We start from the raw sequence: 13,031 nt of genomic DNA on the forward strand, positions 1-13,031 counted from the left end.
CTACATGATCTTATTTCTTCTTTTCTCTTGCAAAAAATACTTGCATATCTTAACTTGAATGATCAAACTTCATAATACTAGTGCCTAATAACCTTATAAGAAACATTCATATCATTGGCAACGGACAATTATGCAATAGCATCAAATTTTTATCTAGCTCCAAAAAACCACAAATTCCTATATACTCCCTCCGTCCGGAAATACTTGTCGGAGGAATGAATGTATCTAGACGTATTTTAGTTCTAGATACCTCCATTTTTATGTATTTCTTCGACAAGTATTTTCGGACGGAGGGAGTACTTAACCCAGTTGATAAGCTATAGTAAATAGAAATGTACCTATGTTCCTCCCTGATGCTTCACTCGACAATAAAGTGCTTGAAATCATCATAAGTGCCATCAAGAAATGAACACTGGAGTTGATCCGGATTAGAGCCATTACGAAATTGTTTACTGTTCTCTTCTCCTATGTCCTTTTGGTTGTGGTTGTTGTAGACATGTACTACTTAGCTGGTTCCTTCTGCTGTTTATATAGAGGCACGGCCGGTTCCTGGAGTATCAATTTTTGCGGTTTAATTCGTTCCTGCTTTGGCGTGTTTCCTTTTTACAATTCGCCGTAATTAATTAGGATCCTCGAGATAATACGTACATCATGGAATATCCTGTTGGACTACAAAGATAACCATAAGCAATTTATTAGCATTCCATAACACAGTTAGGGCATTTATTTCCTCCTAAAAATAACCATACAAAATTAATTAGTTTTCCATAATAACATTATGACATATTATCTGATCCCAAAATTAATTACAGACGAAATTAATTTGTAATACTCCATACCAAGTTTATGTCTTTTTTCCAGGCACAAGATTATGGCATTTATTCGCTCCCAAATTACATACAAAATTAATTAGTACTCCATAACAAGATACATGGTGTAAAAAAATATGTCATGTTGATAGCTCGTTTTCTTTTATTGAATTTTTTTCGATGAATTTTTTTTAATCTGTTCATCAACCGTCAAAGTAGTATAAAAACATCAAAAATAAAAAATGCATCCATGTTCGTAGTCCACCTAGCGGGGACTACAAGCACTTAGAGCAACTCCAACGCGCCGACCCAAACGCACGGCGATTTTGTCCGCCTTTCGTCCGTTTGGGTCAATCGCCCGCTCGGCGTCCGCCCTGTTTTCTTTTTGGGTCGGCTGTGCGCCCAACGCAAGCGACCCATTTCATGTCCGCGTACAAATTTTAAGAGGTCCACGGCCATAGATCATGCCAGCAGCCATGTCGCCGCCCAAAGTTCATACCGGCACCATGCCAGCGGCCGGCATACAATGTCAGCTTCCAAAAAGACCATCACACAGTTCTTGCTGGCGCACTTGCCAGCGGCCGGCACACATGCCAGCACGCTTGTCGGCATACTAAAAGGAATGGTGCATGCCGTCATAGATCACTCATCGTCGAACTTGGGCATGTTCGCCTGCATCTTCTCGAACCACGACCTCTTCCTCGGCGACACTGTGTTGAGGTCCATCTTCATGATGTCCACTCTCGTTATCATGCTAGCGAGAGCCACTTCTTTCGCCTTGGTCTTGGCATTGACGGTCTCGATCTGTATCTTCTTAGCTTGCTTCTCCGCCTCCATCTCAAGCATCCTCGTTTGCTTCTCCGCCTCCATCTCAAACCTCCTCTTTTGGATCTCCATGAAGGCGTTCATTTGCTCTTTCTTGTCTTGCCGGCGCTTCTCCTCCATTGAGTCCTTATTGGTCATCATGCCCTCCACGGTTGCGATCAAGGCGATGGACGCTGCATCCCGCTTATCCTCCTTCTTGGAGTTGGTCTTCTCCTGCGGCCGTGGCTTCTCGCCCTCCCCAACCCCCTCCACGACTTTCTTCTCCCCACGAACCATGAGGGCTGCATATTGCGCCTTGAACTTCTCCTCCCCGTTGATGACCCTCTAACAATTGGAGAGGTTGAAGGACTTGTCTTCATGTTGGACCTTGAATGCCTACAAATGAATAGCATGCAAGCATATGGGCAAATGGATATACAAATGGACATGCAAGGACAAACGAAATGAAAACAAAGAGGGGCGCATGCATACCATGTCTTGCATGCCGATGCCGCTCATGGGGCGTGCCTTGATGCTCTCGAGAGTGGCACAAGACTTATTGCACTCTTATGGATCACCCTCCATCGCTTCAAAATGGACACCCACCCGCGCGTGCTATGCATTTGGTACGGCGCAAACTTCTTGCGTTCATGGAACTCACGGTGGACACGAATCCAAAAGGTTGATGCCTTCTGCTTCGCGCTGACCTGGGGGTCTTGCGCAATGTCCCTTCAACACTCACAAAGGAGCTTGTCCTCGGCCGCCGTGTATGCCTTCGTCCGCTTGCTCTTGCGCTCCGGTTTCGCCCCGACAGCTTGGTTGGCGAGCTCATCCTCGAACAAAGGCTCCCCGTTGATGTCCAACTCATCCTCTTCCTCGAGGTTGAAGTTCTACGGAAACCCGTGGTCGAGTGGGAGGCCGTCCAGGTCCAGGCCGACCTGATCTTGCATGAAGGCGTCATGCATGCCAGCTTGATCATAGGTTGCCGGCGTGAACGACCCTCGTCCTTCATGGCTTTGGGTCTCATCGGAATCGCAGCCAGCCGCGGCCGCACCGCTAGCGGCGCTATGATATGTCTCCAATGTATCTATAATTTATGAAGTATTCATGCTGTTATATTATCATTCTTGGATGTTTTACAATCATTTTATAACAAGTTTATATCATTTTTGGGACTAACCTATTGACCTAATGCCCAGTGCTAGTTGTTGTTTTTTGCTTGTTTTTTACATCGCAGGAAATCAATATCAAACGGAGTCCAAATATCGCGAAACTTTTTGTGGATTTTTTATGGGCCAAAAGACATCCAATGGGCCAGAGCAGCACCTGGGGGTGCCCCGACGGCCCCCAGGTGGGTTGTGCCCACCTCGGTGGCCTCCCGCACCCCTTCTTCGCCCTATAAATTCCCAAATATTCCAAAACCCCTCGGGGTAACCCTAGAACACTACCAAGTAAGCATGTAACCAACTGGGTGCAAAGTAACATGCATAGCAATAGTACTTGATAACAGACGGTAAACATGCATCAGAAAGTACACCACTGCTACCAGCATATACTACTACTATCAAGCATAACATGTGACAATGATACTAGCAAGTAGCATAAGATAAAAAGATGCACCGGAACATATCTTGAAAGTGAACAAGAATCCACGAGCATAACCGAAACAACAAAACAATAGCAAACAAGCAGGCAGATAACGAGCAAACTTTTATTAAATATTCAAGTACAAACCATGGCTACTGCATGGCTTTCATGCAAGTGGCTGTTGTGGCTTGCCTGGGGGTGACGGAGACTCCGGGAAGAAGTGCGGTGAAGCCACAGAAATGAAACGCCGGACGGTTCTCTCTCGAAGGGGGCTGATTAGAGGCAAGAAAAAAAGGTCATTTTCACTATGGGACCTCCTAGAGAAAATGGAACCAACAGAAAGAGCTCGACGATACAAAGATGTGAGCATTGGTTTCACCTTAACCAGAGCTACACTCGAAAAGTTGTGAAGGGTTGAAGCTCAGGGACCTATCCGTGAATACTTCTTCAGCAAACAGGCCCCTGGTGGAAAAGCAGAAAGCGCCTTCGGGATGTTTACATTTTTTGAAACAGAAAACACATTTTCAGCCGAAGAAGAAACAAAAGGTGTTTTCAGAAGAAGAAAGCGTATTTTGAACATAGAAGCACCAGAAGACGCCTTCACCATAACAAAAACATATTACTGGAAATACGTTCCCACTTATGAGCGCAGGCCCGAGCTGGGTCAACGCTGGAGTCACTTACCGGTGGGGTCCATGCGGCAGGGGGGGTCCAGGCGAGCGTCGTCTTCCTCCTCCCTCTGTCCCGATCGGAAGCAGAGACAGGGAGGCAGGGGGAGATGCTGGCGAGGGCCCGGCCGTCTCCGGTCCGACCGAGGGCACCGGCGGATGCCGCGGGGCGAGGCGGTCCCGTTCAGAGGGAGAGTGGGCGCCGGGGAGGGGCGAGGAGGAGTGAAGGTCGCGGTGATGGGAGGAGTATAGGGAGGTGCGGGTGGTGGTGGTTGCCGGTGACCAGGGCACTCCGGCAAGGACTGAGGGCGTGGGACGGCTCTCCAGGAGGTGGGGAAAACTAGGGCGTGGTCGGAGGAGGCTGGAGAGGCTTGGAACGGCCGGACGGGCTGGAGGCCGAACGGCGGAGGCGGCGGCCGAGCTCGCGGAACGCGGCCAGGGAGACTCCGGTGACGAAATGAAGGGATGGGGCGAACTGTGGGAGTGAGGGGGAGGCAGTGGACGTGGAGGGGAGGCTAGATGAGGCTCGGTTTGGCCGATGAAGCTCGACCCCGGCGATGGCCGAGGCAAGAACGACGAAGAACGGCGAGATTCCACTGCTCCGGTGGTCAAATGAGGCGAGGAGGAGAGTGGTGATTTGATCATATGAAGGACCTTGCAAAATTTTAACTCATTTGGATATGCCTAGGTAGTGCTTCCTTCATAATGTCTTCCCTCAGACAGGAACTTTGAAAAATTGCTCAGGAATATTTACTAAGCAAATTGAGTTGAATTTTGGCATGGGGCAATTATATGGACAGGAAAATATGTCCAAGAAGTTTGGGGTCAATTGGGCAAAGATAAATAGCAATTGCTTTGCAATGTGCCATTTAGGGCAGAATAGGAAAGGAATTAATTGAGCAAGATAAATAACATGGCAAATGAAATATTTTGCCATATTTGAGCATGATAGGACCCAAACATTTTATGAGAATTATTTGGAAATTGTTGGAGTGATGGGAATATAAGTTGCTTCACAACCTAGGGCTTAAAGGGTTATTCCCTTATCAGAAAAGGAATATTCCCTATAAAAAAATATTGGGATTTGGGTTAGGATGGAAATGACATGAGCTAGGGATGGTTTTGAGGATGACAAGCCACTATAATACCTAGAAAGACATGATCTTCCCAAGTTTTGGAACCACATAGCCACAGAAAAGCAAATCAAATTCAGAAATCCAAGAAAATCAAAGGAAAAAGGAAAGGGAAAAATCCAGGCTATTGCAACATCCACGAAAACACTTTTCCACTGCCGCAACCTTCTGTACCCGTGAGATCCCATCTAGGGTCCTTTCTCGGCATCCTGTCGAGGGGGATTGGATCACGGAGGGCTTCTACATCAACTTTATTGCCCTTCCGATGAAGCGTGAGTAGTTTACCTCGGACCTGCGGGTCCATAGGTAGTAGCTAGATGGCTTCTTCTCTCTCTTTGATTCTCAATACCATGTTCTCCTCGATGTTCTTGGAGATCTATCCGATGTACTTTTCTTTTGCGGCGTGTTTGTCCAGATCCGATGAATTGTGGATTTATGATCAGCTTAACTATGAATATTATTTGAATCTTCACTTAATTCTTATATGCATGATTTGATATCTTTGTAATTCTCTTCGAACTATTTTTTTAGTTTGGCCAACTAGATTGATTTTTCTTGCAATGGGAGAAGTGCTTAACTTTGGATTCAATCTTGCGGTGTCCTTTCCCAGTGACAGTAGGGGCAACAAGACATGTATTGTATAGGATAAAAAGATGGGATTTACATCATATTGCTTGAGTTTATTCCTCTACATCATGTCATCTTACTTAATGCGTTACTCTGTTCTTCATGAACTTAATACTCTAGATGAAAGCATGAGTTGGTCGATGTGTGGAGTAATAGTAGTAGATGCGGGCAGGAGTCAGTCTACTTGACACGGACATGATGCCTATATTTCATAATCATTGCCTTAGATATTGTCATAACTTTGCGCTTTTCTATCAATTGCTCGACAGTAATTTGTTCACTGACTGTATTATTTGCTATCTTGAGAGAAGCCATTAGTGAAACCTATGGCCCCCGGGTCTATTTTCCATTGTATAAGTTTCCGATCTATTATTTTGCAATCTTCCGATCTATAAACCAAAAATACCAACAATATTTACTTTATCTTTTGTTTAGTTTCATCTATCTCTATCAGATCTCACTTTGGCAAGTAACCGTGAAGGGATTGACAACCCCTTTATCACGTTGGGTGCAAATTGTTTGATTGTTTGTACAGGTCTTAGTGATTTGTGCGTTGTCTCCTACTGGATTGATACCTTGATTCTTAAACTGAGGAAAATAATTATCTCTATTTTGCTGCATCACCCTTTCCTCTTCAAGGGAAAAACCAACACAAGCTTAAGAAGTAGCAAGTGGGAAGCCGTCCAGGTCCAGGCTGACCTGATTTTGCACGAAGGCGTCGTGCCTGGAAGCTTGATCATAGGTCGCCGGCGTGAACGACCCTCGGCCGTCCTGGCTTTGGATCTAATCCGGATCGTAGCTAACCGTGGCGGCACCGCCAGCGACGCTAGCAGCTGCCGCACCACCTCGAAGATGATGCTCTGCATGAAACGGTTGGTCGTGTCGTCGTCGGCGGCCGCCGGCATTGTGTCAAACAGGTTGCGACCGCCAGGGAGCACATCGGCTGGCATCTCTTGCGCACGTTTCCTGGTCCCTCCGGATGACGAGGCACCGGCCACCGGCCGGGCGTTGAGGTCGATGCGCACGGGCGCGAGCATGGAAGGCGCCACCACGCTCACCTCCACGCAAGCATTCCCCAGAGAGTCAAGAGGCTTGCGGGTAGACTTGAAAGTCGGGAGTCAGGTGCGTCGCCGACGCATGGGGCGACTCTGGAGGCACCATCTGAGGAAACACGGACGAGCCGGTGCTAGCAGCGGCCACGGCTGCGTTGACGAGCCCGTGTTGGCCAGGGTTTAACCCTAGGTAGAGCAGGGCCTCCCTCGTTGTCGCGACCACGCGGGTGTTGGTTTCCTCCTGTTGTGCGGCGGCGGTGAGGGCGGCGATGGCCGCTGCTTCCTTCCTTGCATCCGCCGCGTGCCTCCGGCCTTTCCTCTTGGCCGACTGCACAGCCCGCTCCTCGGGCGTCAGCTTCTTCTTCTTCTTGGGCGTTGTTGCGGTCTTGCGGGGGGGGCACGGGGCTTGCCTTTGCCAGAGGAGGCGGAGGCGAGGCCGACGGCGGCATTGAGGGTGTCGTCCATGGCGAGCGGCCGAGAGCGCGCCCGGGGCGGGAGGGTTTTGGGGAAAGTGGAGGAAAATGGTGGATGCTTTGCCACTGACTGGCGGGCCAGGGGAAGTAGTTGTCGCGCGCCTCTTGTCCGCCTCTTGTTCGCACCGACGCAAATCAGGCTCAAAATTGGGCGGTGAATGGGTCGGCATACGGACAAAAAGAGGATGCCCGTCCGTTTGGGTCGGCGCGTTGGGCCGACCTTTCTGCCCGCCGCGATTCAAATGGACGCGCGCGGACAAAATGGGTCGGCGCATTGGAGTTGCTTTTAAGCGAGCCGAAGGCACGGCGAGTCATCGCCTCTCCCTTATCGGAGTCGGGCAAAACCAGTTAGAAATCCGTAGTGCTAAGGCCTCATGGGACCAGCACACTACAATAGCAACAGCCGCCGATGAAGAGACACGTAGATCTGAAGGGTACAACTTGTAGACACACGAATAAAGACGAACGAAGACCAGATCCACATGGATCCACTGAAGACAAACACCAACCAAATCCCATGAGATTCACCGGAGACAAATCTCCACACGCCGTTCGTGACGCTAGAAGTATCATCGGGATAGGTTTTTTTTTTTGAAAAGGGGGGATTCCCCGGCCTCTGCATCAGATCGATGCATACGGCCTATATTATTAAAAAGTAAACAAGGTCTTACAGTAACGGAACAAAAGCAGCATCTAGCTCACATAGAGCGTCAACTGCAAAGCAGAAACCAGAAAAGCCACAACCGGCTGGCATAAAAACAGATAGGTAAACTAAATGCCTATCCTATTACATGATCGCCATCCAAACCGGTTGAAGATATCCCGCGCTACCGTCTCTCACCGGACAGATCCAGTAACCAAACGCTCCCTGGCCTCCGTCGGAGTGAGTAAGGACCACGTACGGATCAGTGCTGTAGCGCGGAATAACACCTGCAAAAAATGAGTATTTGTTGTTCTGTTAAAAACCAAATCATTTCTGCAATTCCAAATTGCCCATAATAACGCACATACTCCTACACGAATGTGTCTGGCTGTTTCGGACTCAATCCCAACAAGCCACGCCCCAAATAACGTGTTGACCGATCTCGGAGGAGTAATATTAAAGGCAATTTGCACGGTGCGCCACAACCCTTGTGCCAACGGGCAGTCAAAAAATAAATGCTTGATAGTCTCATCCCGATCACAGAAACTACACATAGTCTCTGCCACCCCGTCTCATCCCGATCACCGGGATAGGTGCTAGGCGGGAGGAACCTTATTCCATCTTTAGAGAGTCGCCGCCACCTCGTCTCTGTAAGCAGGACACTGCTTCTCCTCTCACGTCAGATCATGTGAGAAATTGGTCAGTTGGTCATACGCAGCTCTTCATGCGTGGCATGACGCCTGCAACAACTTCCGATGAGACTTCAGCATTTAACTCGCGTTGGGAAATGTAAAAGCTCTATACGTGCTCCAATGAGAGACCTCCCGTGGAGCATTTTGGCCCCCTTGGGATTCCACGCAACCATTAAACACTGCCGTTACCAATACTGGGCTATCCAGGATATTTAAAGGATCGTGTATGCAACACCTCAGCTCGTCTTCCTGTTCACCACAGTTCCTCAGAAGTTACATGTTCCACCTCAACGCTAGTCCCTTATGAGCGTGTCCTCATCGGCCATGTCGAAGGACGGCGGGCCAACGGTCGCCGTGAAGCTGTTCATCGACAAGGAGAAGAGAAAGGTACTGTTTGCAGAATCTGACAAGGACTTCGTCGACATCCTCTTCAGCTTCCTCACCCTGCCTCTCGGCACCATTGTCCGTCTCTTCGACAAGCAGTCGCAGGTAGGATGCCTCGACGAGCTGTACAAGAGCGTGGAGAGTCTCGGTGAAGATCACTTCCGAACCAAGGCGTGCAAGGGGATGCTTCTTAACCCCCTCAATGCTTCAGCAACTCATTGCAATCGGCTTAAAGTGAAAGTTGCCAACACAAATCCTATGTATCGCTGCAAAAATGCTAGTTGCGGTGTTTCAGCATTTAGCTCCGTCCCTGATGCTATTTGCAGTTGTGGATATGTTGTTAAGTACATTAGGGAACGGACAAACACAAATTTTCATTCTATATTTTCAGACATCATTAAGATTGGAGTTTTTGTCATTGGTGTGCCCAAGTTCATAATAACTGATGACCTTGAAGTTGCTCCTGCTTCCACAAGGGTCATGTTTTCCCTGATTGAGAAATATGGGATACCCGAAAAAGAGAATGTCCAGGAGAAGGTGCTCCAACTCAATTCCGCCAAAGTATGTCCCTCACTCTCTACCTCTGAACATGACATTGCAAAATACGTACTACTTTTTTTACAAGGAAATTACACTAGTCGATAATAGCTAGTTGCATTGCATTTGTTTCAGATGACTAGTTTGCTTAGGAGAGCGCTGCTGACGAAGCAAGTCCTAACTGGACTTTATTTTGATGCTGCTATCCCGCCGAATGCTACAGACATGTGTCTGCTCCCTGAAAATATGTTGGCAAAACAGGCACTTGAGGCCGATCCCAATTTCAAAGCCATCAACGTAAGGCTTGTACATGCAAAGGATGATACAGTGTTATATGCTGAAGTTGGGCAAGATTTTGTCGATCTCATCTTTGGACTACTTAGTGTTCCACTTGGATCCGTACTGAAGACTTTCAGCGAGTTACCCCAAATCGGTTGTGTTGATAGTATCTACAAGAGTGTAACTGCAAGTGTGAAACAGGAATGTCAAAGCTTACTTCTATCCCCAATGCTAGGGCCTTTCTTTGGTTGCAGCAGTAATGTGATGCAAGTAGAAGAATTAGCTTGTCGACCACTTATGATTGGATCCACTAGCTGTTTTGAGTTGAATCCCAAATCCGGTTCTGATAGAGCCTATATCAAGGGTGGGCCCATGAACTTCATGGTGACAGATGATCTCCGCATCGGTCCATTCTGCCTGATCAATGCCCTCGAGATCGTGTGTGCATCCAAGGTTCCAAAGGACAAGCTTGTGGAGAAAGAACTCACGCTCAACAAAACCCAGGTTATTACTTGCCAATAAACAGCATCATCAAAACTTACCACCGTTTTATATGTTCTCATTGGTTTTCTCATCTCATTACCTGATACAGGTTCTGAAGCTTGTGGGAGCTGCATTTGGGACGAGCAAAGCACTCAGCAGCTTGCTCATGCCTTCCAAGAAGTAGCGGGCGTTACCTCAGGTGGCCGGGCCGTGGTATCCACTTATCGATGTGAAGCCCGGAGATGCAGAAATATTACTAGAAATTTCCTTTCTTGATGTTTTACCTTTGTTTGTTGCAAAACTGATTCTTTAGTTTGCCGCCATCCATTGAGCATCATGTCCGAGGCGAATATATCCTACTCATCGAGCTTGAATTGATTTAAATATTTAATCATCCTTTCTAATGTTAGACCGCGTATAGATCAACAAACTAGTCACCATTAAACTAGTGCTTGCAAACTACTCCTGAGTTGTGACTAGCGACCAAATTTGTTGCAGCAGCTTGAAACTGAAGCAATCACAGGCCAAAACAAGTGCAGCTGTCTGTTAGCTTGGTTGCAGTTTGGAATAAATCATTATAATTACTCACCACTTCTGTTTAGCTCTGAAATTTAAACTGTTTAATAATCCAGAAACCTCACAAGGCCATAATTGATTCATAATAAATCACCATAGCATAAAATCAAGTATGAGCAAGCCCTGACGACTAGTTAATTAAACTGTCTCTATCAGAAAACTTACTTCAAAGCAACCGAGCTAAAATGGCTGCCCTTGTTTCTTGTGTTGAAAAATGCAAGTGAACCCACCCAAGCTACTAGATCAGTTATCATATCTATGGTCATGGGATGCAAGGCGAGAACCACACCGGTCGCGGCTTAGTCCGGCGCCGCCCGAGGCCCTCCACCTTCCCCGCCTTGCCGTCCTTGAGGCTGAACACCCTGACGAGGTCAGCAGCGCAGTCATTGGCATACCCTTCGCTGGCGTAATAGACACATCCGGCCTTGAGCTCCGGGTGCTCCCTTGTCGGCAGATAGAGCGAGAGCTCTTCCCCCCGATGAACTGCACGACATCGCCGATGTTGTCTGTCTCCCTCCACTCCTCGCCGCTAGTGTCGAGTACATGCACCTTGAAGGACGGCAATGCCCGATAACCGTGTGTGGCCTCTTTGGCAACCACCGTCAGCCGCCTGCCCAGCGCCACCACGAGGTACCTGTGGTGATCCAAATTGGCCGGCAGCAGGAGCCTTGGCGCGACCACCATGCTTCTGAACACCCCGGCATCATGGGTGTCATGCTCCCGAGCCTTCACTTGGCCGGAGTATGTGATCGAGTAGAACCTGCCCTCATAGTGGATGGCGTCCTCGATGCCGTCGGGCGAGGGCGTCGTCCCGCACACCGTCTTAGCGAGGTCGACGCCATCACGCGCCAGCCGCCATGCGCCGTGGCGAAGGCCACAAAGCCAAACTGGCTGCCCGTGATCATCATTGCAGCGGGGCACGGCGGGCAGTTGGAGAGGATGACCTTGCGGCAGAAGGAGCGCATGTGCTTGGCACACATGTCATGGGCACCGATCCTATGCGTCCAGTCGGACGGGCGGTAGTCGTAGACGGGGTGCGGTGGGGCTTTAACGAAGTGCTTCAGGTCGAGCACAAATTGTCCATATTGCTCTTGCTCAACGAGGCAGGGCATGGTGGTGATGGCAGGGAGCGTGCGCTGCTGGCCGGTGACCGGCGCCGGTGACAAGCCAACCGTTGGAGGAGTAGCCCAGGACGACGTGGTGATGCAGCGCTGGTTCGGGGACGCACACGGTGGTGGTGCAGCGGTCGGAGAGGGAGAAGAGCGTGGCGGTCTCCGGGGTGCGGCCGCGGAGGAGGAGCCATGGAGCCTCCGACTTGAACGTGCCGCGCCAGGCGTGGAAGATGGCGGCGAAGGCGAGGCGGTCGAGGAGGCTCAGGCGGCCGTGGATGTTGGCTAGTATATCCACCGGAAGGCTGGCGACGTCGGCGTTGGCATTCTTTCGATATCGTTTTAGCCTCATCGCACGCCGGCTAGGTGATAAAATGCCCCAGGTTTTCTCTGCAATTGAAAGATAAAATGCCACATCTTAGCTTCCTTGCCAATTGACAAAACGAATGCCACATGATCATGTTACTTTGCTAGATGATGACATGACTGACCAAAATGTATCCCTGACCAAAATAACAAAAGAAGAAAAAATACTGCACAGAATCCTCAGCCTCGTCGAGCAATATGGAAAAATCTCAGCACTGTACGGCAGCACCACCGTGAGAGGAGCAGTTTGGAAGTCAGCACGGAAGCGGAGACCATCGGACGCCGTCGGAGTCGACCGGAGACGCCGTCGAGACGAGGGGAGGGAGAGAGAGAGAGAGAGTGCGCTCACCTGAGAGGGCCCTCTTCGGGTCGCTGCTGTTGGTTTGATCGTCGCCTTCGAACGGGGGCGAGCTGGGGTCGGCGGAAGGCGGCGCGACGCCGCGGCCAGGAGCTGAAGAGATACGAGATGGGAGCGTGCGGTGGAGGATCTGCAGGTGCGCGTGCTTTCCTTCTGGATTTCAGTTGAGGAAATTTGATCCTTTTCATCTCTTGGGCATATGGGCCGGCACGGCCTTTTATAAAACAGCCGGACGTGAAGGATTGGGCTGACACGCGACTTTGAAAGGCTGGGCCGGTATGGCACGGCTGTGAAAAAGGTCGAAATAGCGCTGAAAAATCCAATACAGCATAAATAAAGCACCTAAAAACAGAACTGTGCTTGAAAAACAAATTGACTTTCGATTTCCCCCTGTTTTTCCTAGGTTTTGAAGCAATTTTTTTTGCAAAGTACAACTAGCTTCTCGAAAAGG

General features: G+C 49.1%; 1 protein-coding gene across 1 annotated transcript; it reads right to left on the minus strand.

Annotated features, from left to right (window-relative positions):
• Nucleotides 1–10,822: 10,822 nt before the first annotated feature.
• LOC123042462 (uncharacterized) lies at nucleotides 10,823–12,702 on the minus strand. The gene is made up of 2 exons (XM_044464909.1): nucleotides 12,572–12,702; nucleotides 10,823–12,246 (listed from the first exon to the last, which is right to left on the minus strand). The coding sequence occupies exon 2, from the start codon at nucleotides 12,206–12,208 to the stop codon at nucleotides 11,843–11,845; it is 366 nt and encodes a 121-aa protein (XP_044320844.1). The 5' UTR covers nucleotides 12,209–12,246; nucleotides 12,572–12,702; the 3' UTR covers nucleotides 10,823–11,842.
• Between the last annotated feature and the right edge of the window lie 329 nt (nucleotides 12,703–13,031).

This window comes from Triticum aestivum, chromosome 2B (assembly GCF_018294505.1).
Source record: "Triticum aestivum cultivar Chinese Spring chromosome 2B, IWGSC CS RefSeq v2.1, whole genome shotgun sequence".
Taxonomy (NCBI): Eukaryota; Viridiplantae; Streptophyta; class Magnoliopsida; order Poales; family Poaceae; genus Triticum; species Triticum aestivum.

Excerpts from the sequence above, each read along its gene's own strand:
- LOC123042462 (XM_044464909.1), bottom strand. The coding sequence starts at position 12,208 with ATGAGGCTAAAACGATATCGAAAGAATGCCAACGCCGACGTCGCCAGC.